At 45.2% G+C, this 21,803-nt stretch overlaps 1 protein-coding gene across 1 annotated transcript in view; it reads left to right on the forward strand.

The window, feature by feature from the left end:
* Positions 1-6,417: 6,417 nt before the first annotated feature.
* ar (androgen receptor) overlaps positions 6,418-21,803 on the forward strand; it is a 132,281-nt gene continuing 116,895 nt past the window's right edge. The window contains 5 exon segments of the mRNA XM_062964036.1: positions 6,418-6,598; positions 6,600-6,849; positions 6,851-7,307; positions 7,309-7,340; positions 7,343-7,733. Coding sequence (XP_062820106.1) covers positions 6,557-6,598; positions 6,600-6,849; positions 6,851-7,307; positions 7,309-7,340; positions 7,343-7,733 — 1,172 coding nt within the window. The 5' untranslated portion in view covers positions 6,418-6,556.

The raw sequence follows: 21,803 nt of genomic DNA on the forward strand, positions 1-21,803 counted from the left end.
GAAGGGAACATCTGTCTCTGATTCAGGAGCCTCGCAGAACTGGATCCATCTGCAAAAGGAGCCTCTTTTAGGATGTGGGTTTGGGCTTTAGGGTTGGCAACCTCTTTGCAAGGCAGGGCTATCAAAGGAATGAGAAGGTTGCGTTGACACAAAACAGAGTTGTAAAGATGCCGTGGCAGCCTCTTTCCAAGGCTATCAAAGGATCGAGACCATCCATTCTATGAAGGTTGTGTTGACGCAAAACAGAGTCGGAAGGGACCTCATCCATGTGACACTATAACAAATGCAAGAAGACATGCACAAGGATCCCACAGAAGACAATTCAACCTGTTTGGAAACCTGTTGTGTAAAGGAGTTGTCGTGCCCCACACAGAGGTGTTTACTGTGTTCTTTGTGTGGATGCTGCGGCAGCCTCTTTGCAAGGCAGGGCTATCAAAGATACTAAACCAACCTTCTATGAAGGTTGTGTTGATGCAAGACAGAGTTTGAAGGGACCTCATCCATGCAACACTACAACGAATGCAAGAAGACATGCACAAGGATCCCACAGAAGACCGTTCAATCTCTGTTTGGAAACCTGTCGTGTAAAGGAGTTGTCGTGCCCCACACAGAGGTGTTTACTGTTTCCTTTGTGTGGATGCTGCGGCAGCCCTCTTTCCAAGGCTATCAAAGGAACGAGTCCATCCATTCTATGAAGGTTGTGTTGACGCAAGACAGAGTCGGAAGGGACCTCATCCATGCAACACTACAACGAATGCAAGAAGACATGCCCAAGGATCCCAAAGAAGACCGTTCAACCTCTGTTTGGAAACCTGTCGTGTAAAGGAGTTGTCGTGCCCCACACAGAGGTGTTTACTGTGTTCTTTGTTGAAAGAAAACAGTGTAGATGCACCGTGTGAGTGGCGTGGATGCCTTGGAAAGCATTTCCACTCTTTGGAAGAGAAATCCATGCAAAGAGGGTGGCGATCCGCTCTCCAAGGTGCTGAAACCTTTGGTCCCCGCATCACCTTTGCAAACCCTGGAGTGGATCCTTCGCCCCTCTGGCATGGGACCCGCCAGCCTTTGCCTTCAACAGCGAACATGCATGTGCTCCCAATGAGCATGCAGACACCGAAGCATTTCCTATTGGGCTGGCTTTGCTATTCCGACTTTGACGATTATGTGCAATAAAATTTACTGTCTGCAGAGAGACTGTTAAAAGGCGAAGGACGTGTGCTAATTCTCCGTGCCATTTGCATGCAGGAAGGGAGTAAAATATCCTCGGTTTTTACTGTGGAATGCGCTTCCCTCCAGACAAAACAAGGCCTGCCTGCTTTGGGTTCTTAATGGAGTCGTGATAAGAAAGTTATTCTCGCAAGAGAGGCCAGAACGGGGAAGGCCAAGCATCCACATCTACGCAGTTTCAGCACCACTTGAATGGCCAAGGCTCAACGCTGTGGAATGATGGGAGTTGGTGTCTCACCGAACTACAGCTTCTATGATGACACCTCACTGAGCCATGGGAGTTCAAGTGGTGCCAAACTGCATTCATTCCACAGTGTAGACGCACCCCAGCTCAGAATGAATAAAGTTTCTGCAACGGGATCGCTCTCATCATCCAGACACATGTGATTTCAATACCTAAGTGTCTTGTGCCGTGCTTTTAAAAGGCAGGCCTTGTTTTGTTGCATTTCCCCCCCTCGCTAGATGCTAATCTAAACCAAAGAAAGCACCAAGCCAAAGACTCTTTGATATTGCGGACAACCCAACGTTTCACTTTCATGCCTGCTTTGACCCCTGTTTCTCAGACCCTTCAAAAAGGGTCTCAAAGGAAACCAAGGCATGAAATCAACACAAAGAAGGCAGTATTGTCCTAAGATGGCATTGGGCTAGAATTTGGGTCAGGGAGCCCAGACCCCAATCCTGGACAGAAACACTAGGGCTAATGCCTCTTGGCTATAGGGACTCTGTCTCACAAGAATGGGAACCAACATCATTTATTACTGACATCATTCGTGGTTATGTAGGAATCTCAAGTGCCAGCAGTGGGCCAGGGCAGTTCAGGTCTTGTCGAACTGCATGCCTTGTACACTGTGGAGAGAAAAGAGTGGGGCATAAATAAAAATTGAAGAAATCAGCATCACTATTGTGACATTATCACTATCGGCATCATCATCATCATCATCACCATCATCAGGGGTTGGACTAGATGGCCCTTGGAGATCCCTTCCAGCTCTATGAAATGATTGGGAAGAGGTTTGAAACAACAGCACATGGTGGCAGAAAAATTCCTTAACAAAACAGGGCATCGATCTGTTTTTCATAACAACCATTTATAAATTAACCCGATTTCACGAATGATTCAAGCTATAACAAACACACGTATGTGACACATACCAATGCCCGGCTGTGTGTACCTTAAACAGCCATATCAAGGCTGTACGACTTGCAATCAAAGCTCTATTTATGTCCAATGAGTTCTTCTGGTTTCTATAAATAAATATACACAAGGAAGGGATGGATTCCTTTTTTCTCGCTGAGCAGAATCCCATAGTTTGCTGTCCCGAAACATCAAAAGAAGTATCTGTTCAGTTTAATCTAAAACGTGTTGGTTTGTATGCTGTCTTTTATAAGAAAATACATATGCTTTGTTGTCAGATAGCATGCACATGCTGACATGTGACAATTGGCTTGGGAAAAAAAATCTTCTTTTTGGAAAAGAACAAACAATGTCTTTCAATGGGTTGCTGTGAGTTTTCCGGGCTGAAAACTCCAGAAGCATTTTCTCCTGACGTTTCGCCCCCTATCTACAGCAGGCATCCTCAGAGGCTGTGAGATCTGTTGTAGTCAAGGTTTTCAATACATTGAGATTTTTGGTGCCAAATTTGTAAATACAGTAATTACTACATAACGTTACTGTGTAACGAACTGCTTTTTCTGTCGATTTGTTGTAAAACGTGATGTTCTGGTGCTTAATTTCTAAAATTGTAATGTAATTTGATGTTTAACAGGCTTTTCCTTAATCCTTCCTTATTATCCAACATTTTCACATATCCAAGATTCTGCCACCCTGTTTAATAATAATAATAATAATAATAATCATCATCATAATCATAATAACAACAACAACTTTATTTTTATACCCCGCCTCTATCTCCCCAAAGGATATGTTGGATAAGAGAGACTCTACTGTATTGGGAGCCAGATTTTGTTCATTTTCACGGTCTCCTCCTTTCAATGTTCCAAAGCATCGTTGCATAAAGGCAAAACTACAAATCCCATGAGGCCACAGTCTCAGGGTTGTTTGATTTTTTTTTTTTGCTGAGTTGCAATATGACTCACAGCCTTGCTGAAATATACATTACCCCAATTTATGACTAATACCAGACTACACGCTTGGCTTTGTTAAATGCTTCCCAAGATGTGTGTTCGAGTCCAATCTGGCAAATTGAATCCTTCTGCAAAAGCCAAGTACAGTCAGGCAAGAAACAAAAGGAAAAGCTTAAGAAGAGTGGAAGACGAGAGAGAAAGAGCCTGGAACAATGGCAGTTCCTCTTCCTGCAAAACAAAAGCCAGAAGAATAGACATAGCTTGGCGGGGAAACTCCGCATTGGGGATGGCTCTAGATATTCGTTGTGACTGGTATATTTTGTTTCTGTTTCAGGGAGATGGTGGCGGGATAGGAAAATAAAGTATTTTTACGGTGCGTCATCTACACTGCAGGAAGAATGCATTCTGGCACCACTTTCACTCCCATTGGCTCAGTGCAGGGAAATGTATACTGTAGATGCATCCAACCTCTCCTAAAGCGCCCCATGGAATGTTAGTAGTCCAGCATTTCTGTCTTCTCAAATAGAAGGGTTGAATGAAAAGTAATGCCTCCACCTTCGTAACTCACCAGGTGGCAGTCCTGGTCTGCGGCAGGTCCTGGCTTGTTCAGTAAACTCTCCTCTACAGTTAGTTCCATTTGGCAAGTAGGCTTAGGATTGAACGGTTGTGTTGTTAAAGTGCCAAGTATGGGACCCTGCGCAGACGGGTGAGCAACTGCAACATTCACACTCGCCTCCAACAGACAAGAGTTCTTTCTTTCTCCCACCCTGGACGTCATTCCACAGGTAGATATATAAACCCTATTTGTCTAGTTTCCAACAGATCTCAGGATGGCTGCCATAGATGTGGGCAAAACGTCAGGAGAGAATGCTGCTTCTGGAACATAATAATAATAATAATAATAATAAAACTTTATTTATACCCCGCCACCATCTCCTCAACGGACACTCGGGGCGGCTTACATGGAGCCATGCCCAAAACAATACAATGTAAACAGCATATAAAAGAACAGAACATCACAATACAATAAGCAATACAATAAATAATAATATCCATTACAAAATAACATGGCCAGACAGCCCGGAAAACTCACAGCAAAACAGTTGATTCCGGCCATGATAGCCTTGGACAACACATAGCGCTTGGATCCTCTTCCTATCCCTATTTCCTAATACAAGGTTGCCCACTTCTTCCCTTGGCACGGTCTCCCACCCAAATCCCAACCAGGGCCGGCCCTGCTGAGCTTCCCCAGTGCAGGCAGGACTTGTCTGTATGTGTGTGTATATGAGTGTCAAAGTCTGCAGCCAGCATCAGATGGAGCTTTTGGTGGGAGAGCATGGGTCCCCTTCCTATCCCTATTGGCACGGTCTCCCACCCAAATCCCAACCAGGGCTGGCCCTGCTTAGCTACCCCGGTGCAGGCAGGACTTGCATGTGTATGTATGCATGAGTGCCAAAGTCTGCTGCCAAGATCAGATGGAGCTTTTGGTGGGAGAACATGGGTCCTCTTCCTATCCCTATTGGCATGGCCTCCCACCCAAATCCCAACCAGGGCCGGCCCTGCTGAGCTTCCCCAGTGCAGGCAGGACTTGCATGTGTATGTATGTATGAGTGCCAAAGTCTGCAACCAGGATCAGATGGAGCTTTTGGTGGGAGAGCGTGAGTCCTCTTCCTATTTCTTAATATGAAGTTGTCCCCTCCTTCCCCTTGGCAGGGTCTCCCACCCAAACCCCAACCAGGGCCGGCCCTGCTGAGCTTCCCCGGTGCAGGCGGGACTTGCATGTGTGTGTGCATGAGGGCCAAAGCCTCCAACCCGCAAGGCTGAGGCAGAAGGAAGGCGCGCGGCCGGAGTCGGCTTTGGGAAGAAGGGAGCGGAGAAGAGGAAGAGGAGGAGGGAGGGAGGGAGGGGGAGGGAGGGGCGGCGCTGGGCGGAGGGCTCGGTCCCTCCTCCGAGGGGAGGCTCCGCTGGGTCCGCCCCCGAGAGAAGGAGGAGAAGCCCCAGGAAGGAGGCGGAGGAGAGGCCGAGAGGCAGAGCAAGGAAGGCAGGCACGGGCAGCGCGCTCCTCGCCCAGGCTCCTCCGCGTCTCCCAGGCAAGGCTTGCTCCTCTTCCTCCTCCTCCTCCTCTTCCTCCTTCTCTTCCTCCTTCCTCCAGGGCTTACCGACTCGGAGGCAGCTCCACGCTCCCCTCCCTTCTCCCGCCTGCCCGCCTTCTTCCTCCGTCTCTTTCTCTTTCCCTTTCTTTCTTTCTTTCTTTCCTTCCGACTCCTGTTTGCTTCCTCCTTCCTTCCCTCTTCCTCTCCTCCCTCTTTTACTCTTCCTCCCGCACTCCTTCTTTCCCTCCCCGTTGCTCTTTTTTCCTCCTCTCTCTCCTTCCCCCTCTTCCTCCCTTCTTTCCGCTTCCTTCTGCCTCCTCTCCTTCCTCCTTCCCTCTCTCTTTCCCCTTCTTCTCTTTCCCTTTCTTTTCCTTCCTTCCTTCTTTCTCCTCTGCTTCGTGATTCCCTCTTGCCTTTCCCACTCTTTTTCCTCCTTTCCTTTTTCTTCCTCTTCTTTCCTTCCTTCTTTCTCTTTTTCCTTCCTGGTTCCAGTTTGCTTTCTCCCTCTGACTTTGCCTCTTTTCTTCTCCATCCCATTTCGGTCTTTCCTTCCTCCTCTGATTTGCCTTATCGCTCTTTTACTTCCCTCCCTCTTCTTAATAATAATAATAATAATAATAATAATAATAATAATAATAATAATAATAATAAATTCTTCCATCCCTTCTTCTGTTTCCTTCTGTCCTTCTTTCCTTCTCCTCTTCTTCTTCCTCTGATTTTCCTTATCGCTCTTTCACTTCCTTTTCTCTTCTTCCATCCCTTCTTCTGTTTCCTTCTGTCCTTCTTTCCCCTCACCTTTCCTTCTTGTCTCCTTCTTCCTTTCCCTTCGGACTCACTCCATCCCTCTTTTGCCTCCTTCCTTCTACATCCATCCCTTCTTCTGCCTCTTTGCTTCCTTCCGTCTGGTCACTCGCTTCCCTCCTCCATTCCTTCTTTCCTCCACCCCTTCCTTCCTTCCTTCCTTCTTTATTCTTCCATCCTTCCTTCCTTCCTTCCTTCCACTTTCAGCCTTCCTTCCTTCCTTCCTTCCTTTCTTCCTTATTCTTTCAGCTTTCCTTCTTTCCTTATTCTTCCTTCCTTCCTTCCTTCCTTCTTCTTTCAGCCCTTTTTCTCTCCTTCCTTCCTTCCTTCCTTCCTTCCCTCCTTCTTTCCCCATGGAGGTCCACGTGGGGGCCCTGGGCCGGGTCTACGGCCGCCCCCCCCAGCAAGACCTTCCGTGGGGCCTTCCAGAGCCTCTTCCAGAGCGTCCGCGAGGCCTTCCAGAGCCCCCCGGTGGACCTGCCCAGCCCTCGCCAGCACCACCACCACCAGCACCACGTGCCGCAGCCGCCGCCGCCGTCGCAAGCGCAGCCCTCTCCGTCCTTCCTGGCCCTGGAGGAGCCCCGCAGCCCCCCCTCGGGGCCCCACAAGCCCCTGCCCGGGGAGGACCCCCCCTGCCGAGCCCGCCTCGCCCTTCCCCTCCCCCTCGGAGGCCCCTCTGCTGAGCTGCGCGGCCCTCCTGGGCGAGGGCCCCTCGGGCGCCGGGGACCCACCCCCCACCCCGGAGAAGGGCGACTTCCTGGGGGAGACGGCCAAGGAGCTCTGCAAGGCGGTCTCGGCCTCCATGGGGCTGGGGGTGGAGGCCCTGGACGCGGTGTCCGCCGGCCCCAGTGCTGAATCGGGGGCCCCTCGCGGGGACTGCATGTTCGCCTTGGCCCCCGCCAGGCCCCTCGCCACGTGCAAGATCGTGGAGCAGCAGGAGGAAGCGGGAGGAGGAGGAGGAGGAGGAGAAGGAGGCGGCTCCGCCGGGGGCCCCGCTCTGGCCCTGGACCTGCCGGGGCCCCTCAGCCTCTACAAGGTGGCCCCCGAGATGGAGGAGCTCCCCGCCTGCACCAGCCGCGACTACTTCAACCTCCACATGGCTTTGGCCTCCTCCTCCGCCGCCGCCTTTCAGGGGCGCAGCATCAAGCTGGAGGAGCCCATCGAGGGCCCCTTTGGGGCATGGGGCCGCCGAGGGGGCCCCGCTTCGGAGATGGCGCCCCACTACGCGGGGGCCCCGCCCGCCTGGCACCCCTTCTTCGCCCCCACCGAGGACCCCCAGCTGTACGTGGAGGGGCAGCCCCCCTCCATGGGGCCCCCCTTCGGATACCCCCGAGGAAGCCAAGGGCCCCCCGAAGGAGGAGGAGGAGGAGCCGGGGCCGGGGAGGTGCCCCCCGAAGTGTGGTACTCGGGCCCCGGGGCCCTGGTGGGACGCATGCCCTTCGGAGCCCCCACCGCTGGAGCCCCCGGGTGCATCAAGACCGAGCTGGGGCCCTGGATGGACCGCTACCCCGGAGCCTACGGGGAGATGAGGTAAGGACCTGCGGCCGGGACCCCCACCTTCCACTGCTATCAAATGTCCTTACTCATACTTTGATCATAGTTTACTACCACTTTACTGTCCGGCAGTTTACTACCTTTGTGTACTGTTTACTTTTGCATACAGTTCACTACTAGGCAGTTTGCTACCTTTGCATACAGAGTACTTATGTCTTCACTACTAGGCAGTTTGCTACCTTTGCATACAGAGTACTTATGTCTACAGTTCACTACCGTGTTTCCCCGAAAATAAGACAGTGTCTTATATTATTTTTTGCTAGGTCTTATTTTCAGGGGATGTCTTATTTTTTCCATGAAGAAGAATTCACATTTATTGTTGAACAAAAAAATGAACATTTATTATATACTGTACAGTAGTTTTCATCACAAACCAACATAACCAAACCAGACAAAATGTGACTCCTGTCAAAAATTTCTTGTTATTACCATTATTTCCATGTACAACTTGTATGTACATTTACTAATCTTGCATGCTCTGGTGTTTTGTTTGGCGGGTGCCGAGCATGCTTCCAAACAAAAACTTTGCTAGGTCTTACTTTCGGGGGAGGCCTTATATTTAGGAATTCAGCAAAACCTCTGCTAGGTCTTATTTTCTGGGGATGTCTTATTTTCGGGGAAACAGGGTACTAGGCAGTTTGCTCCTAGGCTGTTTACTACTTTTGCATACGGTTTACTTTTGCATTTAGTTTGCTAGCAGACAACTTACTACCTTTGTGTACTGTTCACTTTTGCATACAGTTCACTACTAGGCAGTTTGCTCCTAGGCTGTTTACTACTTTTGCATACAGTTTATTTTTGCATATAGTTTGCTACCAGACAACTTATTACCTTTGTGTACTGTTTACTTATGTCTATAGTTTACTACTAGGCAGTTTGCTCCTAGGCTGTTTACTACTTTTGCGTACAGTTTACTTTTCCATACAATTTGCTACCAGACAACTTACTACCTTTGTGTACTGTTTACTTTTGCATAGAGTTCACTACTAGGCAGTTTGCTACCTTTGCATACTTATGTATACAGTTAATTACTAGGCAGTTTGCTATCAGGCAATTTACTACTTTTGAGTATGGTTTACTTTTGCATACCGTTTGCTACCAGAGAGTTGACTACCTTTATGTACTGTTTACTTTTGCATACAAGTCACTACTGGGCAGTTTACTACATTGACTTTAGACTTACTTTTGCAGTTTGCTACCAGGGAGTCGACTACCTTTGTGTACTGTTTACTTTTGCATTCCATTATTACTTTTGCATACCATTTGCTCTAGCAATTTACAACCAGGCAGTTTGATGTGCCTTTGTATACCGTTGGGCACTGGGCAGTCGGCTACCTTTGCTTATATTTTGTTTGCGTATAGTTTAACACCAGGCACTTTAATACATTTGCGTACATTTGCAATTTACCATCTGACAGATTACTAATTTTTGGGAGAGTTTTCTGTTGCACATAGTCTACTACCTGGCAGCGTAGGACCTTCACATGCAGTTTATTAGGAGGCAGAAGGGAGCCGAGGGAAAGGCCTTTTATATTTGCAACAGGTGGATCTTCTGGGTTTGGCCCTTCTTCCTTTTCTTCCTTCCCGTGGCTGGTGTCAATTATCTGTGCTTTTATTAAAGCCATAAACTTCATGCTTGTAGACGTCATTGGGATCTCTTTGGCACAGTGAAAGTTTTGTCTTCCTTTCTCCCTTCTTTATTTTGGCGGCAACAGCTTTCCCTTTCGCAGCAGGGGATTGTATTTTGGAGGACGGATTCCTTGATTGGCATGTGCCAATATGCGTCCTGCAAATCTATCCTAAAACTGAATATTTTGGAGAACTGTCTCTGTCACTCCCTTTCACTTGCTTGGACGTAATGCACTTGGCTTTGGATTTTCCAGCGGGAGTGAAAACTCCAAAAATTATAGGTCACCATGTCCCCGCTTTCGGTGCATGATTTGGCCCCAAACAGGAGGATCCGAGTTCTTGCAGTGTGGGTTTGTTGTTCCCAATTTCTTGAGTTTTCAGCCGCGCTTTAGGATCCCGGTTTGGTTCGGCTGCCGAAATGCGTCTCTGTCTGAGCTTGGAGTTTGTTTGCTTTGCTCGACATCTTTGGCCAACTTTGGGTGAGTCATTAAGGAAGGGAGCTGAGCCAGAATTTCCATCCTAAAATCAGAAACATTGGGAAGTGATTTTGCGAGACCGTTAGAGAGATGGGAGCCGCGGGTTCGGGTTTCAGCGGGCCGAGTGCACGTTGCTTTTTTTAGATATCAAAAGGCAGCCTCTTAATGGCCGGGGGGGGGGGTTCTGAAACTTCTAAAAGAAACCTATCTAATTTTTCCTTCGTGTTTCGGGAAGCGGCGAGAGTAACCCGAGGTGGAGCTAAATCTGTATTAATAAATATGGATAGAGATATAATATATTCCCTGCTGGGATTTGATGGCTTCGTGTAATGAATTAAGAGTGCATATATTTAATTAAAGCTTCCTGCAATGAGTGTTTCCCCAGATTTCTGTCTCTCGAGCAAAAGACTCCAAAGACCGCTTGATTGGCAGTAATAGATCATTTGGATGCCCAACTTTGCAATAAATGTGATTATAGTCTTTTCTTTGAGAAGAGACCCTTTCGACTGACTTCTCCATAGAAATATGGTTTTGCCATATTAATGTAAAGGAGACCAAACCTTGCTTTTAAATGCATGGAAAAAGACGTTGTTTCTTGCTAGCAGATGGTGTGTAAACAATATTAAAGCAACAGCAAAACAAACCCAAAGGTTTGGGCTTTGCTACAGTTTCCAAGAGCGAAAGAAGCCCATCCGTTCCAAAAACGTAACTCGGTTCAGGTGCAAAACAAAAACTATATTTATCTTAACAGTTTCCAAGACATAACAATGTTAGGCTAGGAATTAAGGACAGAAGGGGAAAGCTGTTTTGGGAGGGTGTTTGTTTCCTATTTTAATAATAATAATAATTATTATTATTGACACAACGACGTTGTATGACGCAGCAAACAAGATAGTCATGCTGGATTTCGTTTCACAAAACCACAAGTCGAACACTTCCCAAATGTCTAGGACTGTGTGATGTATTTTCGGGTTATTATTATTATTATTATTATTATTATCCGAAAATACATCACACAGTCCTAGACACTTGGGAAGTGTTCGACTTGTGATTTTGTGATACGAAATCCAGCATGTCTATCTTGTTTGCTGTGTCATAAAATAATAATAATAATAATAATAATAATAATAATAAGTTTATTTATATCCCGCCTCCATCTCCCCCGAAGGGGACTCGGGGCGGCTTACAGCAAAATCAGATACAAAACAATGACAAAATATGAAACATCAAAGAACAATAACAAAACCAATAATAATATACACACAATAACCGAAAAAAACAGAAACACAGTATTAAAACATCAAATTAAAAACAATGAGGTTGCAATAGTGGATAAGCAAAGTGCACATTATGAGTTGTAAATTCATAAATAAATAAAGTGCAACAGATTCATTTATCTTAACAAGAAAAAAAGCCGTTTGAAAGAAGTGGCTGTGTCTCCAAATGGACACCCAGTCCTAATTTATATAATTTAATTTCCCATGTCCCTTTTGAATGCTTTCAACAAGTTGCCGCAAGTTAAAAAAGATTGAAAAACATCTCCTCATATTTAGTTTTTCCCCCGCCATCCCAGATTGGTTGTATTATTTTTGAAAAGAACAAAACAAAAACCCCACCTGAGCTTTGGAGAGTATTCTAGGGATCTCTCCTCCCTGATCATAATCCAGGTAGTAACTGCCAGCGGGCAGGATAATGGAAACGGCTTGGACGGATATTTTCCCCACAATCTCAATATCAGGACTGCAAGCGGCTTCCACTCAGGAACCTGTTGAAGGGAAGAAGAATGGCCTCCACGGAACACTTCTTTTTTCAAAAAATTGAGAATCTCACTGTTTCGCATAGAGCTTTTTTTTCCTACTAAACCTATTCCAAGTTGGAACCGGGTCTGCCCTTAGGACACGTAAAGGTATTTTTGCCACTGCTGGCAATGGCAACAACACATCGTAGCCTCTTTGTATGCCTTTTAATATATAGTAGAGTCTCGCTTATCCAACATAAACGGGCCGGCAGAACGTTGGATAAGCGAAAATGTTGGATAATAATAATAATAATAATAATAATAATAATAACAACTTTATTTTTATACCCCGCCCCATCTCCCCGAAGGGACTCGGGGCAGCTTACATGGGGCCAAGCCCGATAAGACAATATCAATAGCATGACTATAAAACAATTATACCAGTAAAACATCAATAGCAATAAAACAATCGTTAAAATCAGCAAAAAGCATACAAAAAACATACAATATTAAAACAGGAGACTAAGGAATAAGGAGGGATTAAGGAAAAAGCCAATTGAACGTCAGATTATATTATGATTTTACAAATTATGCACCAAAACATCATGTTTCGCGGCAAATTGACAGAAAACGCAATTCAGTACATGGTAATGTTATATAGTAATTATTGCGTTTATGAGTTTAGCACCAAAACATCGCAATGTATTGAAAACATGGACTACAAAAACAGTACAGTAGAGTCTCACTTCTCCAACGTTCTGGATTATCCAACGCATTTTTGTAGTCAATGTTTTCAATACATCGTGATATTTTGGTGCTAAATTCGTAAATACAGTAATTACTACATAGCATTACTGTGTATTGAACTACTTTTTCTGTCAAATTTGTTGTATAACATGATGTTTTGGTGCTTAATTTGTAAAATCATAACTTAATTTGATGTCTAATAGGCTTCTCCTTAATCTCTCCTTATTATCCAACATATTCGCTTATCCAACATTCTGCCGGCCCGTTTATGTTGGATAAGTGAGACTCTACTGTATTAAGGAAAAGCCTATTGAACGTCAGATTATATTATGATTTTACAAATTATGCACAAAAACATCATGTTTTGCGACAAATCGACAGAAAACGCAGTTCAGTACATAGTAACGTGTATAGTAATAATTGTGTTTGAGTTTGGCACCAAAACATCGCAATGTATTGAAAACATGGACCTCAAAAACATTGACTACTAAAAAGTAATTGCAAATAAAGATAGAATTGCATAAAATGAACTCAGAGTAACAATATTGTCGGAAATGAAATCTGTAAAAAGTTCAGTCCTTGCTGCCTAGAGAAACAGCTGTGGATCCGGGTGGGAAGCTGACTGCATTGGATAATCCAGAACGTTGGATAAGCGAGACTCTACTGTATATTAAAAGCTGCTGAAATCCGCACCTTTTGGTTGACTGTTTATCGGGGCAATAATAATAATAATAATAATAATAATAATAATAATAATAATCTTTATTTGTATATCCCGCCCCACCTCCCTGAAGGGACTCGGGGCAGCTCACAACAGGGACAAGCCCAACAATGACAAAACATATTTGACAAAAACTTAAAACATTTCAACAATAAACAAAATAATATAATGAACAATAAATTAAAATCCAAGCAGATAAAATCAGAATAATTAAAAGCGAACTTTAATGTAGGGTCCGAGCACAGTGATAGGTGGAGGTCTACTATTGTTGTTGTTTAGTCGTTGTTGATGATAATTAATACATATTGATCTCCATAGCAAGGGATATTGCGTTGGTAGTTTGATGGAACTTGCAAATTCAACAACTCCACCAAGATGTTGCAGAGGCAGTCTTACCATCCTTATTTGTCATAATGTATAAGATATACTAATATAACCAAGTAAAATACTACGCTGTTATTAATAGATCACGCCCTGTTTATAACATCACTAGCTGTGCCCGGCCACGCGTTGCTGTGGCAAAGTGGTGGTGGTATTGGTTAAAAATTGTTGTGTAATTTTTATTTGACGTTATTTGCAATTTTTTATTAATTTTATTGTAAGTTATATTTTTATTTATTATATTTTATTATTTTCTTGTATTATTTTTAGTTATTTTCTGTTATTATAGTATTTTCTTGTATTAATTTTTAGTGTTTTTTTATTATTTTTTACTGGGTTGCTAGGAGACCCAAGTTGGAGGAGCTTAGCCTTCTAACTGGCAGCAATTGGATAAAAGCAATTATTCCTCTCTCTCTAATTAGGACTTTATTTTTCTTTTCTTTTTGTTGTATCAACCTAGAGGCGTGGATGATGGGTTGTGTTGTCAAATTTCGAGGTTGGGGGCCTGTAGTTTTGTTGTTTTGTGGGTCGCCGTGATGCCATCACTCTTTTATAGATATAGATATCAACAGAGCCAACTAGAAGCCATAGACAGGCCTAAAAGAGACTGAGTTTGGAGTCACTCCGTTGTGACCTTCGAGACAAATGTCTGAAAAATTATGAGTTCAAGCGATGCCTCTTTCTTGGCAAAAGGTTTCCTTTGTGTCTCTCTCTTCCGGCCATCTTGCTTCGTATCTCTCTCTTCCGAACATCCGCCATTTTCTCTCTTTTACGGCATTGCAAAAGGCGAACTAGTTTGTGATTTCCAACGTTGCGAGGTCTCTTATTTGGCACCACTCTGTGCCTGTAACAGGTAAGGGATGGTGTTTGTAGCACATTTCAAGTCCTTGCTAAGTCAGTAACGACAACAAGCACAATTGCGTGGAGATGCTGGGAGGAAAGTATCATTCTGTGACATCCCGAGCTGGAAAACGCGTCGCTATTTTGTCGAAGAAAGAAGGCGTCCGTGGACACATCGAGTGCTGAGTGTTAACATTTTGTTGGATTTGCACATTTCCTGATTGTGGTTTGCACACTCAGGTGCATTACTATTTGTTGGTGCTGACGAAGGGAACCATAAAGCAGCAAAACGGCACTTTTTCCGCCGCTTGTCAAGACTTAGAGAGAGAGAAAGAGAGAGCCTTTAACGGCGTAAATGGATCTCGATACCCGAAGCACTTAAATTGCGAGCGGAGCGGAGCGCAATGCCTCGAGGCACATTATTGGTCTCCCAGCGCCGGTTTCGGAAAGGATGGAAATGTCATCTAACCACCTTGAAGATCAGATTAACCCCAGTGGTTTTTCCTCTTTTCCCAGCGGCGCATTTGACTCTCCTTCCTTGGGCCTCGTTCAGCCCTCCGCGGAATCCAAAGCAAAGTCTCACATTGACGTCAATGGACCCGGCAGAACTTTGAAAGATTTATGATGGAGTATTTCCCCTTAAGTGAACATACCTCCAAACTATCACATGCCGTTTTCCTCATTTATTGGTTTTATAACAGGCGCGTTGGGTCTCAAAATGGAGCAGCAGATCTTGTTTCAGATGATAACATTGATCCGAGAAGGCCGAGAAGCATTGTTGTTGTTGTTGTTGTTTCTGTCCTTGGGTTGCATTTCTGTCCTTCTCTTAAGTGTAGCCTGTTTGCAGTCGGGATTCAAAGCAACGCTCCTTTCAAAAGTACAAGGGTTGAATGAAAAGTAATGCCTCCACCTTCGTAACTCCTCAACAGATGGCAGTCCTGCTTTACGACGATCATTCTGAATCAGTCTGTCCACCTTTTGCTTGTGAAACTAAGTGGTTGTTGTCACAGGACGTCCAACTCTATGTCTGTCACGCAAGTCAGATGTTCCCACCTCAACATCTTTAAACTTACTCGCCCAATGACGCACAGGACTCACATCCACACAATCACCAGAAGCAGCTTGCATTCTCTCATGAGTCTCCTTCTGCTGTCAAGAATTCAGTGACTGCACGTTGCTTAAGTCTCATTGACCGACCATCTGCACAGGGTTCCATACTTCGCACTTTAACAACACAACCGTTTAATGCTAAGGCTTCCCGCCAAATGGAACTAACTGTAGAGGAGAGTCTACAGAACAAGCCAGGATCTGCCGCAGACCAGGACTGCCATCTCTTGAGGAGTTACGAAGGTGGAGGCATTACTTTTCATTCAACCCTCGTAGATTATGGTTCTACTCACTCTTCTCTCTCCTTTTCTTAATCCAGTTTTGATGTCGCCCAACCTTTGGTGGCTGCGTGATTGCGAGAAACAAAGAAAGGCATTAAATTCACAGAACTTAATCCACCCTATAGTTGTGTGTTGTATGTAGTTTTCACAACAACAACCTGTGATGTGCATTTGATCAAATGGGTTCCATATTTTTTGCATTTAGCTTTGGGTGGATTCATATCAGGATCAGACCTGGAAAGTTGAAGGAAAGGCTTTTGGAGTAGTTGCGTCGTCCATTGCATTTCGATCTAAGTGCATCTACAGTGTGGATTTAATGCAGTTTAACACCCCTTTAACTGCCATGGCTCAAGGCTATGAAATCGTGGTTAGGAGGTGTAGCTTTACAAATACACTGTTTGTATTTAATCCTGTTTTAATGTTTGCATGTTTGTATATTTTCAATTGTATGCTGATGCTTTTATGTTCAGCTGCTTTGAGTCTCCTTCGGAAGAGATAAAGAGGGGTGTAAATAATAATAATAATAATAATAATAATAATAATAATAATAATAATAATAATAATAATGTATACATAGCCACTTTGAGTCTCCTTTGGGAGAGATAAGGTGGGGTATAAATGTAATAATAATAATAATAATAATAATAATAATAATAATAATAATAATAATGGATGAATAGATGCCTTGAGTCTCCTTCAAGAGAGATAAAGTGGGGCATAAATGTAATAATAATAATAATAATAATAATGGATACATAGCCACTTTGAGTCTCCTTTGGGAGAGATAAAGTGGGGTGTAAATGTAATATAATAATGATGATGATGATGATCATAATAATAATAATAATAATAATAATAATAATAATAATGGATATATAGCCGCTTTGAGTCTCCTTTGGGAGAGATAAAGTGGGGCATAAATGTAATAATAATAATAATAATAATAATAATAATAATAATAATAATAATGGATACATAGCCGCTTTGAGTCTCCTTTGGGAGAGATAAAGTGGGGTGTAAATGTAATGTAATAATAATAATAATAATAATAATAATAATAATAATAATAATAATGGATACATAGCCTCTTTGAGTCTCCTTTGGGAGAGATAAAGTGGGGTGTAAATGTAATGTAATAATGATAATAATAATAATAATAATAATAATAATAATAATAATAATGGATATATAGCCGCTTTGAGTCTCCTTTGGGAGAGATAAAGTGGGGTATAAATGTAATAATAATAATAATAATGGATATATAGCCGCTTTGAGTCTCCTTTGGGAGAGATGAAGTGGGCTATAAATGTAATAATAATAATAATAATAATAATAATAATAATAATAGATACATAGCTGCTTTGAGTCTCCTTCAAGAGAGATAAAGTGGGGTATAAATGTAATAATAATAATGATGATGATAATAATAATAATGTCTCAAGATCCCCACAGCAATAAGCAATGGAAACAGCCCTGTCTACACTGCCCTACAATGAAGTTCAGAACTGCATTAAATGGTCATTGGAAACACATATAATTCAGCTCAGTGCATTATATGGGGCTCCATCTACACTGACATTATAATGCACATTAAAGTGGACTCATAGAATCCGGTTCGATGAAGTTCAGACTGCATTTTGTGGACATCTCATGTAGCCAAGGAAAGCGGTGTCAAGCCTCATTAAGTCTACAGTGTAGACGCACCCTTGGGCGGATCGGATGGAAAGACCTGAGCCAAAACAAATGCAGAATTTGCACACCTTGAGCCTTGTTTCGTTGTGTCTTCTCTACTAGACATAGTAGAGGGAACCCATTGAAGGATGCAGGATTGTGAGACGGTTTCGTGTGTGTGGTCCTTCCCTTGTTGCAAAATAACAACAATCTCTTAGGAAGACATTTGTAATTGGACTTCAAGTGCTTGGCTCTTGATTTACTCCCAACCGGAGAAAGGTCGGAGTTTCTGGTTGAGGAATACGGTCCCTTCTCTTCAGCAAATAACTCGGGCAGAAGCCATTCCTTTGGAGCCACAACAATATTTCTTTTGTGCGGCCAAAGAGAAGGAACGAAACCGGTATCCTCAACGCAATTCAATAAATTAGAATGGGATGTCATCGCATCAAGCCTTATAATTAGACTCAATGAGCCACATTGTACGCTTGGAATAATAATTGTCCGCTGCTAGGCTCCCGGTTAGGAGGGGGGGAAACACACACACACACACACACTAGCTGTGCCCGGCCACGCGTTGCTGTGGCAAAGTCTGGTGGTCTGGGAAATAAAGTATTGAGGAATTGGTGGTAGTTAAGGTCAAGGGTCAAGGTTTTCCCCTGACATTAAGTCCATTATAAATAGGTTATATAGCTGTGTGGATGGACCTTGAGTCTACACTGCTATATAATCCAGTTAAAATAAGATAATCTGTTTTTTATAGGCAGTGTGGAAGAGGCCAAAGTGAGGCCTAACTCTGCCTGTCCCCTGGGCTGAGTGGGTTGCTAGGAGCTTAGCTTTTTAACTGGTAGCAATTGGATAAAAACAATTCTTCCTCTCCCTCTAATTAGGACTTTATTTTTCTTTTCTTTTTGTTGTATGAACGTAGAGGCGTGGATGAGGGGTTGTGCTGCCAAGTTTAGTGTTTCTGGGATGTGTAGTTTTGTTGTTTTGTCCTAGGCCGACATTTCATTACCCTTTTATATATATAGATAGCGTTGCTGTGGCTTATGGGAATCGTTTGTTGGCCAGATGGAATAGCAGTGAATAGCCTTGCAGTCTCAAAGCCTGGCCGTTTTCTGGAGTAGCTGGAGCTTTTTGTTGTATGACCGTAGAGGCAGATAATCTGTATTTTATAGGTAATGTGGAAGAGGCCTAAGTGAGGCCTAACTCTGCCTGTCCCCTGGGCTGAGTGGGTTGCTAGGAGCTTAGCGGGCGGAGCTTAGCCTTCTAAATGGCAGCAACTGGATAAAAACAATTCTTCCTCTCCCTCTAATTAGGACTTTATTTTTCTTTTCTTTTTTTTTGTATGAACGTAGAGGCATGGATGAGGGGTTGTGCTGCCAAGTTTAGTGTTTCTGGGATGTGTAGTTTTGTTGTTTTGTCCTAGGCCGACATTTCATTACCCTTTTATATATATATATATATATATATATATATATATATATATATAATAATAATATGAGAACGTTTGGAAACGAAAGCAAACTCTCCCAGGCTCTGCATTTTGGAGGACGTCTTGCACCATTTTCTGCATAGGTTTGTGAAGACGTCTCTTTGGAGAGTTCAATTGCGGGTCAATTGCAGCGAACGGAACCAGGGATTGGAATCCGAGCCCACCTGGGCTCCTTTCTTTCTTTTATCTCGGCATTATGGTTTTTTTTTTTTTGCAATTGTGATTGCATTTCTGTACTTCCCTTGAAATGCTTTCTCCGGGGACCGCAATGTCTGTTCCGACCAAGGCCTGCCCATGATTCACCCGGGGCCGTTCCTTGCAGGCAGATAATAGGGAACGGGCTCCTTGGTGCTTCAAAGAGAGAAGAAGGAAAGAAAGAAAGAAGGAAGGGACGGAGGGAGATTGAAAGAACCAGCTGCTAAATTTAACTGTGCTTTTGGGAGGAGTTCCCTTTAAATGAATGCAAGACGGAGGAGATGCCGAGAGGTCATCTAGGTGGGCAGATTAGAAGCCTCTTGTGTCGCCGCCGCTGCTTTGCGATATCTCTTCATCTCATTCCTGTTCCTCCTCCTCCTCCTTTGTTGATTTGTTAATTATACTCTTGTAAACGAGATGGCGATCTTTTCCGAGTGGGCGCCTCAATGTTTTCTTTCATTTATCAGCGTTGTGTTGTTGCTTTTGCTCCGAGCATCATTAGGCAACGGCGGAGATTGGGATCCTCGCAAAGGACGTCTGCACTGCAGAATTGATACAGTTTTGGTCCCACTTTAGCCGCTTAGTGCTAGCGAACTACAACTCCCAGGATCACATAGCATTGATCCACAGCACTCCAAAGCGGCACGGGGCTTCATTCCACTCATCCCAGGACTTGCTTTGTGCTTTCCTAATGTTCTTTTCCGCTTTGCTCCGACGGTATCGCGGTATAACTACCGACCCAGAGAAGTCCGCTTTTACCAGACATCAGTTAACCGGTCGGGTTGATTTATGTTGCTTCGTCAATGTCTGCAACTCTCTTTTTGGGAGATTGGGCTCCATTTGAGTTGGAAACTGGAGGAGGAGACAACCAACAGTGTAGATCAGTGGTTCCCAAACTTATTTGGCCTACAAGCTCTGAGTCAGGGCTGAGCTTCTATCCCTGTCCTGCGGCGCCTGCCAGGACACAAGGGGCGGGGCTAGAGGAGGGGGCGGGGCCTCTTCCCAAGTGCCTGATGGGGCTGAACCTCTATGCCCCGCCCCCGTGTTCTAACAAGCGCCTCAGGGGAGATATAGAGGCTCAGTCCTGTCTCGGGCTCTTGGGAAGAGGCCCCGCCCCCACCCATAGCCCCGCCCTTTAGTCCTAAAAGGCCTCTCAGGAGAAATATAGAGGCTCAGCCCTGTCTCGGGCTCTTGGGAAGAGGCCCCTCCCCCACCCCTAGCCCCACCCTTTAGTCCTAAAAGGCCTCTCAGGAGAAATATAGAAGCTCAGCCCTGTTTCAGGCTCTTGGGAAGAGGCCCCGCCCCCACCCATAGCCCCGCCCTTTAGTCCTAAAAGGCCTCTCAGGAGAAATATAGAGGCTCAGCCCTGTCTCGGGCTCTTGGGAAGAGGCCCCTCCCCCACCCCTAGCCCCACCCTTTAGTCCTAAAAGGCCTCTCAGGAGAAATATAGAAGCTCAGCCCTGTTTCAGGCTCTTGGGAAGAGGCCCCGCCCCCACCCATAGCCCCGCCCTTTAGTCCTAAAAGGCCTCTCAGGAGAAATATAGAGGCTCAGCCCTGTCTCGGGCTCTTGGGAAGAGGCCCCTCCCCCACCCCTAGCCCCACCCTTTAGTCCTAAAAGGCCTCTCAGGAGAAATATAGAAGCTCAGCCCTGTTTCAGGCTCTTGGGAAGAGGCCCCGCCCCCACCCATAGCCCCGCCCTTTAGTCCTAAAAGGCCTCTCAGGAGAAATATAGAGGCTCAGCCCTGTCTCGGGCTCTTGGGAAGAGGCCCCTCCCCCACCCCTAGCCCCACCCTTTAGTCCTAAAAGGCCTCTCAGGAGAAATATAGAAGCTCAGCCCTGTTTCAGGCTCTTGGGAAGAGGCCCCGCCCCCACCCATAGCCCCGCCCTTTAGTCCTAAAAGGCCTCTCAGGAGAAATATAGAGGCTCAGCCCTGTTTCAGGCTCTTGGGAAGAGGCCCCGCCCCCACCCATAGCCCCGCCCTTTAGTCCTAAAAGGCCTCTCAGGAGAAATATAGAGGCTCAGCCCTGTCTCGGGCTCTTGGGAAGAGGCCCCTCCCCCACCCCTAGCCCCACCCTTTAGTCCTAAAAGGCCTCTCAGGAGAAATATAGAAGCTCAGCCCTGTTTCAGGCTCTTGGGAAGAGGCCCCGCCCCCACCCATAGCCCCGCCCTTTAGTCCTAAAAGGCCTCTCAGGAGAAATATAGAGGCTCAGCCCTGTCTCGGGCTCTTGGGAAGAGGCCCCTCCCCCACCCCTAGCCCCACCCTTTAGTCCTAAAAGGCCTCTCAGGAGAAATATAGAAGCTCAGCCCTGTTTCAGGCTCTTGGGAAGAGGCCCCGCCCCCACCCATAGCCCCGCCCTTTAGTCCTAAAAGGCCTCTCAGGAGAAATATAGAGGCTCAGCCCTGTCTCGGGCTCTTGGGAAGAGGCCCCTCCCCCACCCCTAGCCCCGCCCTTCAGTTCTAAAAGGCCTCTCAGGAGAAATATAGAGGCTCAGCCCTGTCTCGGGCTCTTGGGAAGAGGCCCCTCCCCCACCCCTAGCCCCGCCCTTTAGTCCTAAAAGGCATCTCAGGAGAAATATAGAAGCTCAGCCCTGTCTCGTGCTCTTGGGAAGAGGCCCCGCCTCTAGCCCCACCCTTTAGTCCTAAAAGACCTCTCAGGAGAAGTATAGAAGCTCAGCCCTGTCTTGTGCTCTTGGGAAGAGGCCCCGCCCCCACCCCTAGCCCCGCCCTCTGTGTCCCAACAAGCGCCTCAGGAGAGGTATAGATGCTCA

This window comes from Anolis carolinensis, unplaced genomic scaffold (assembly GCF_035594765.1).
Source record: "Anolis carolinensis isolate JA03-04 unplaced genomic scaffold, rAnoCar3.1.pri scaffold_12, whole genome shotgun sequence".
Lineage (NCBI taxonomy): Eukaryota > Metazoa > Chordata > Lepidosauria > Squamata > Dactyloidae > Anolis > Anolis carolinensis.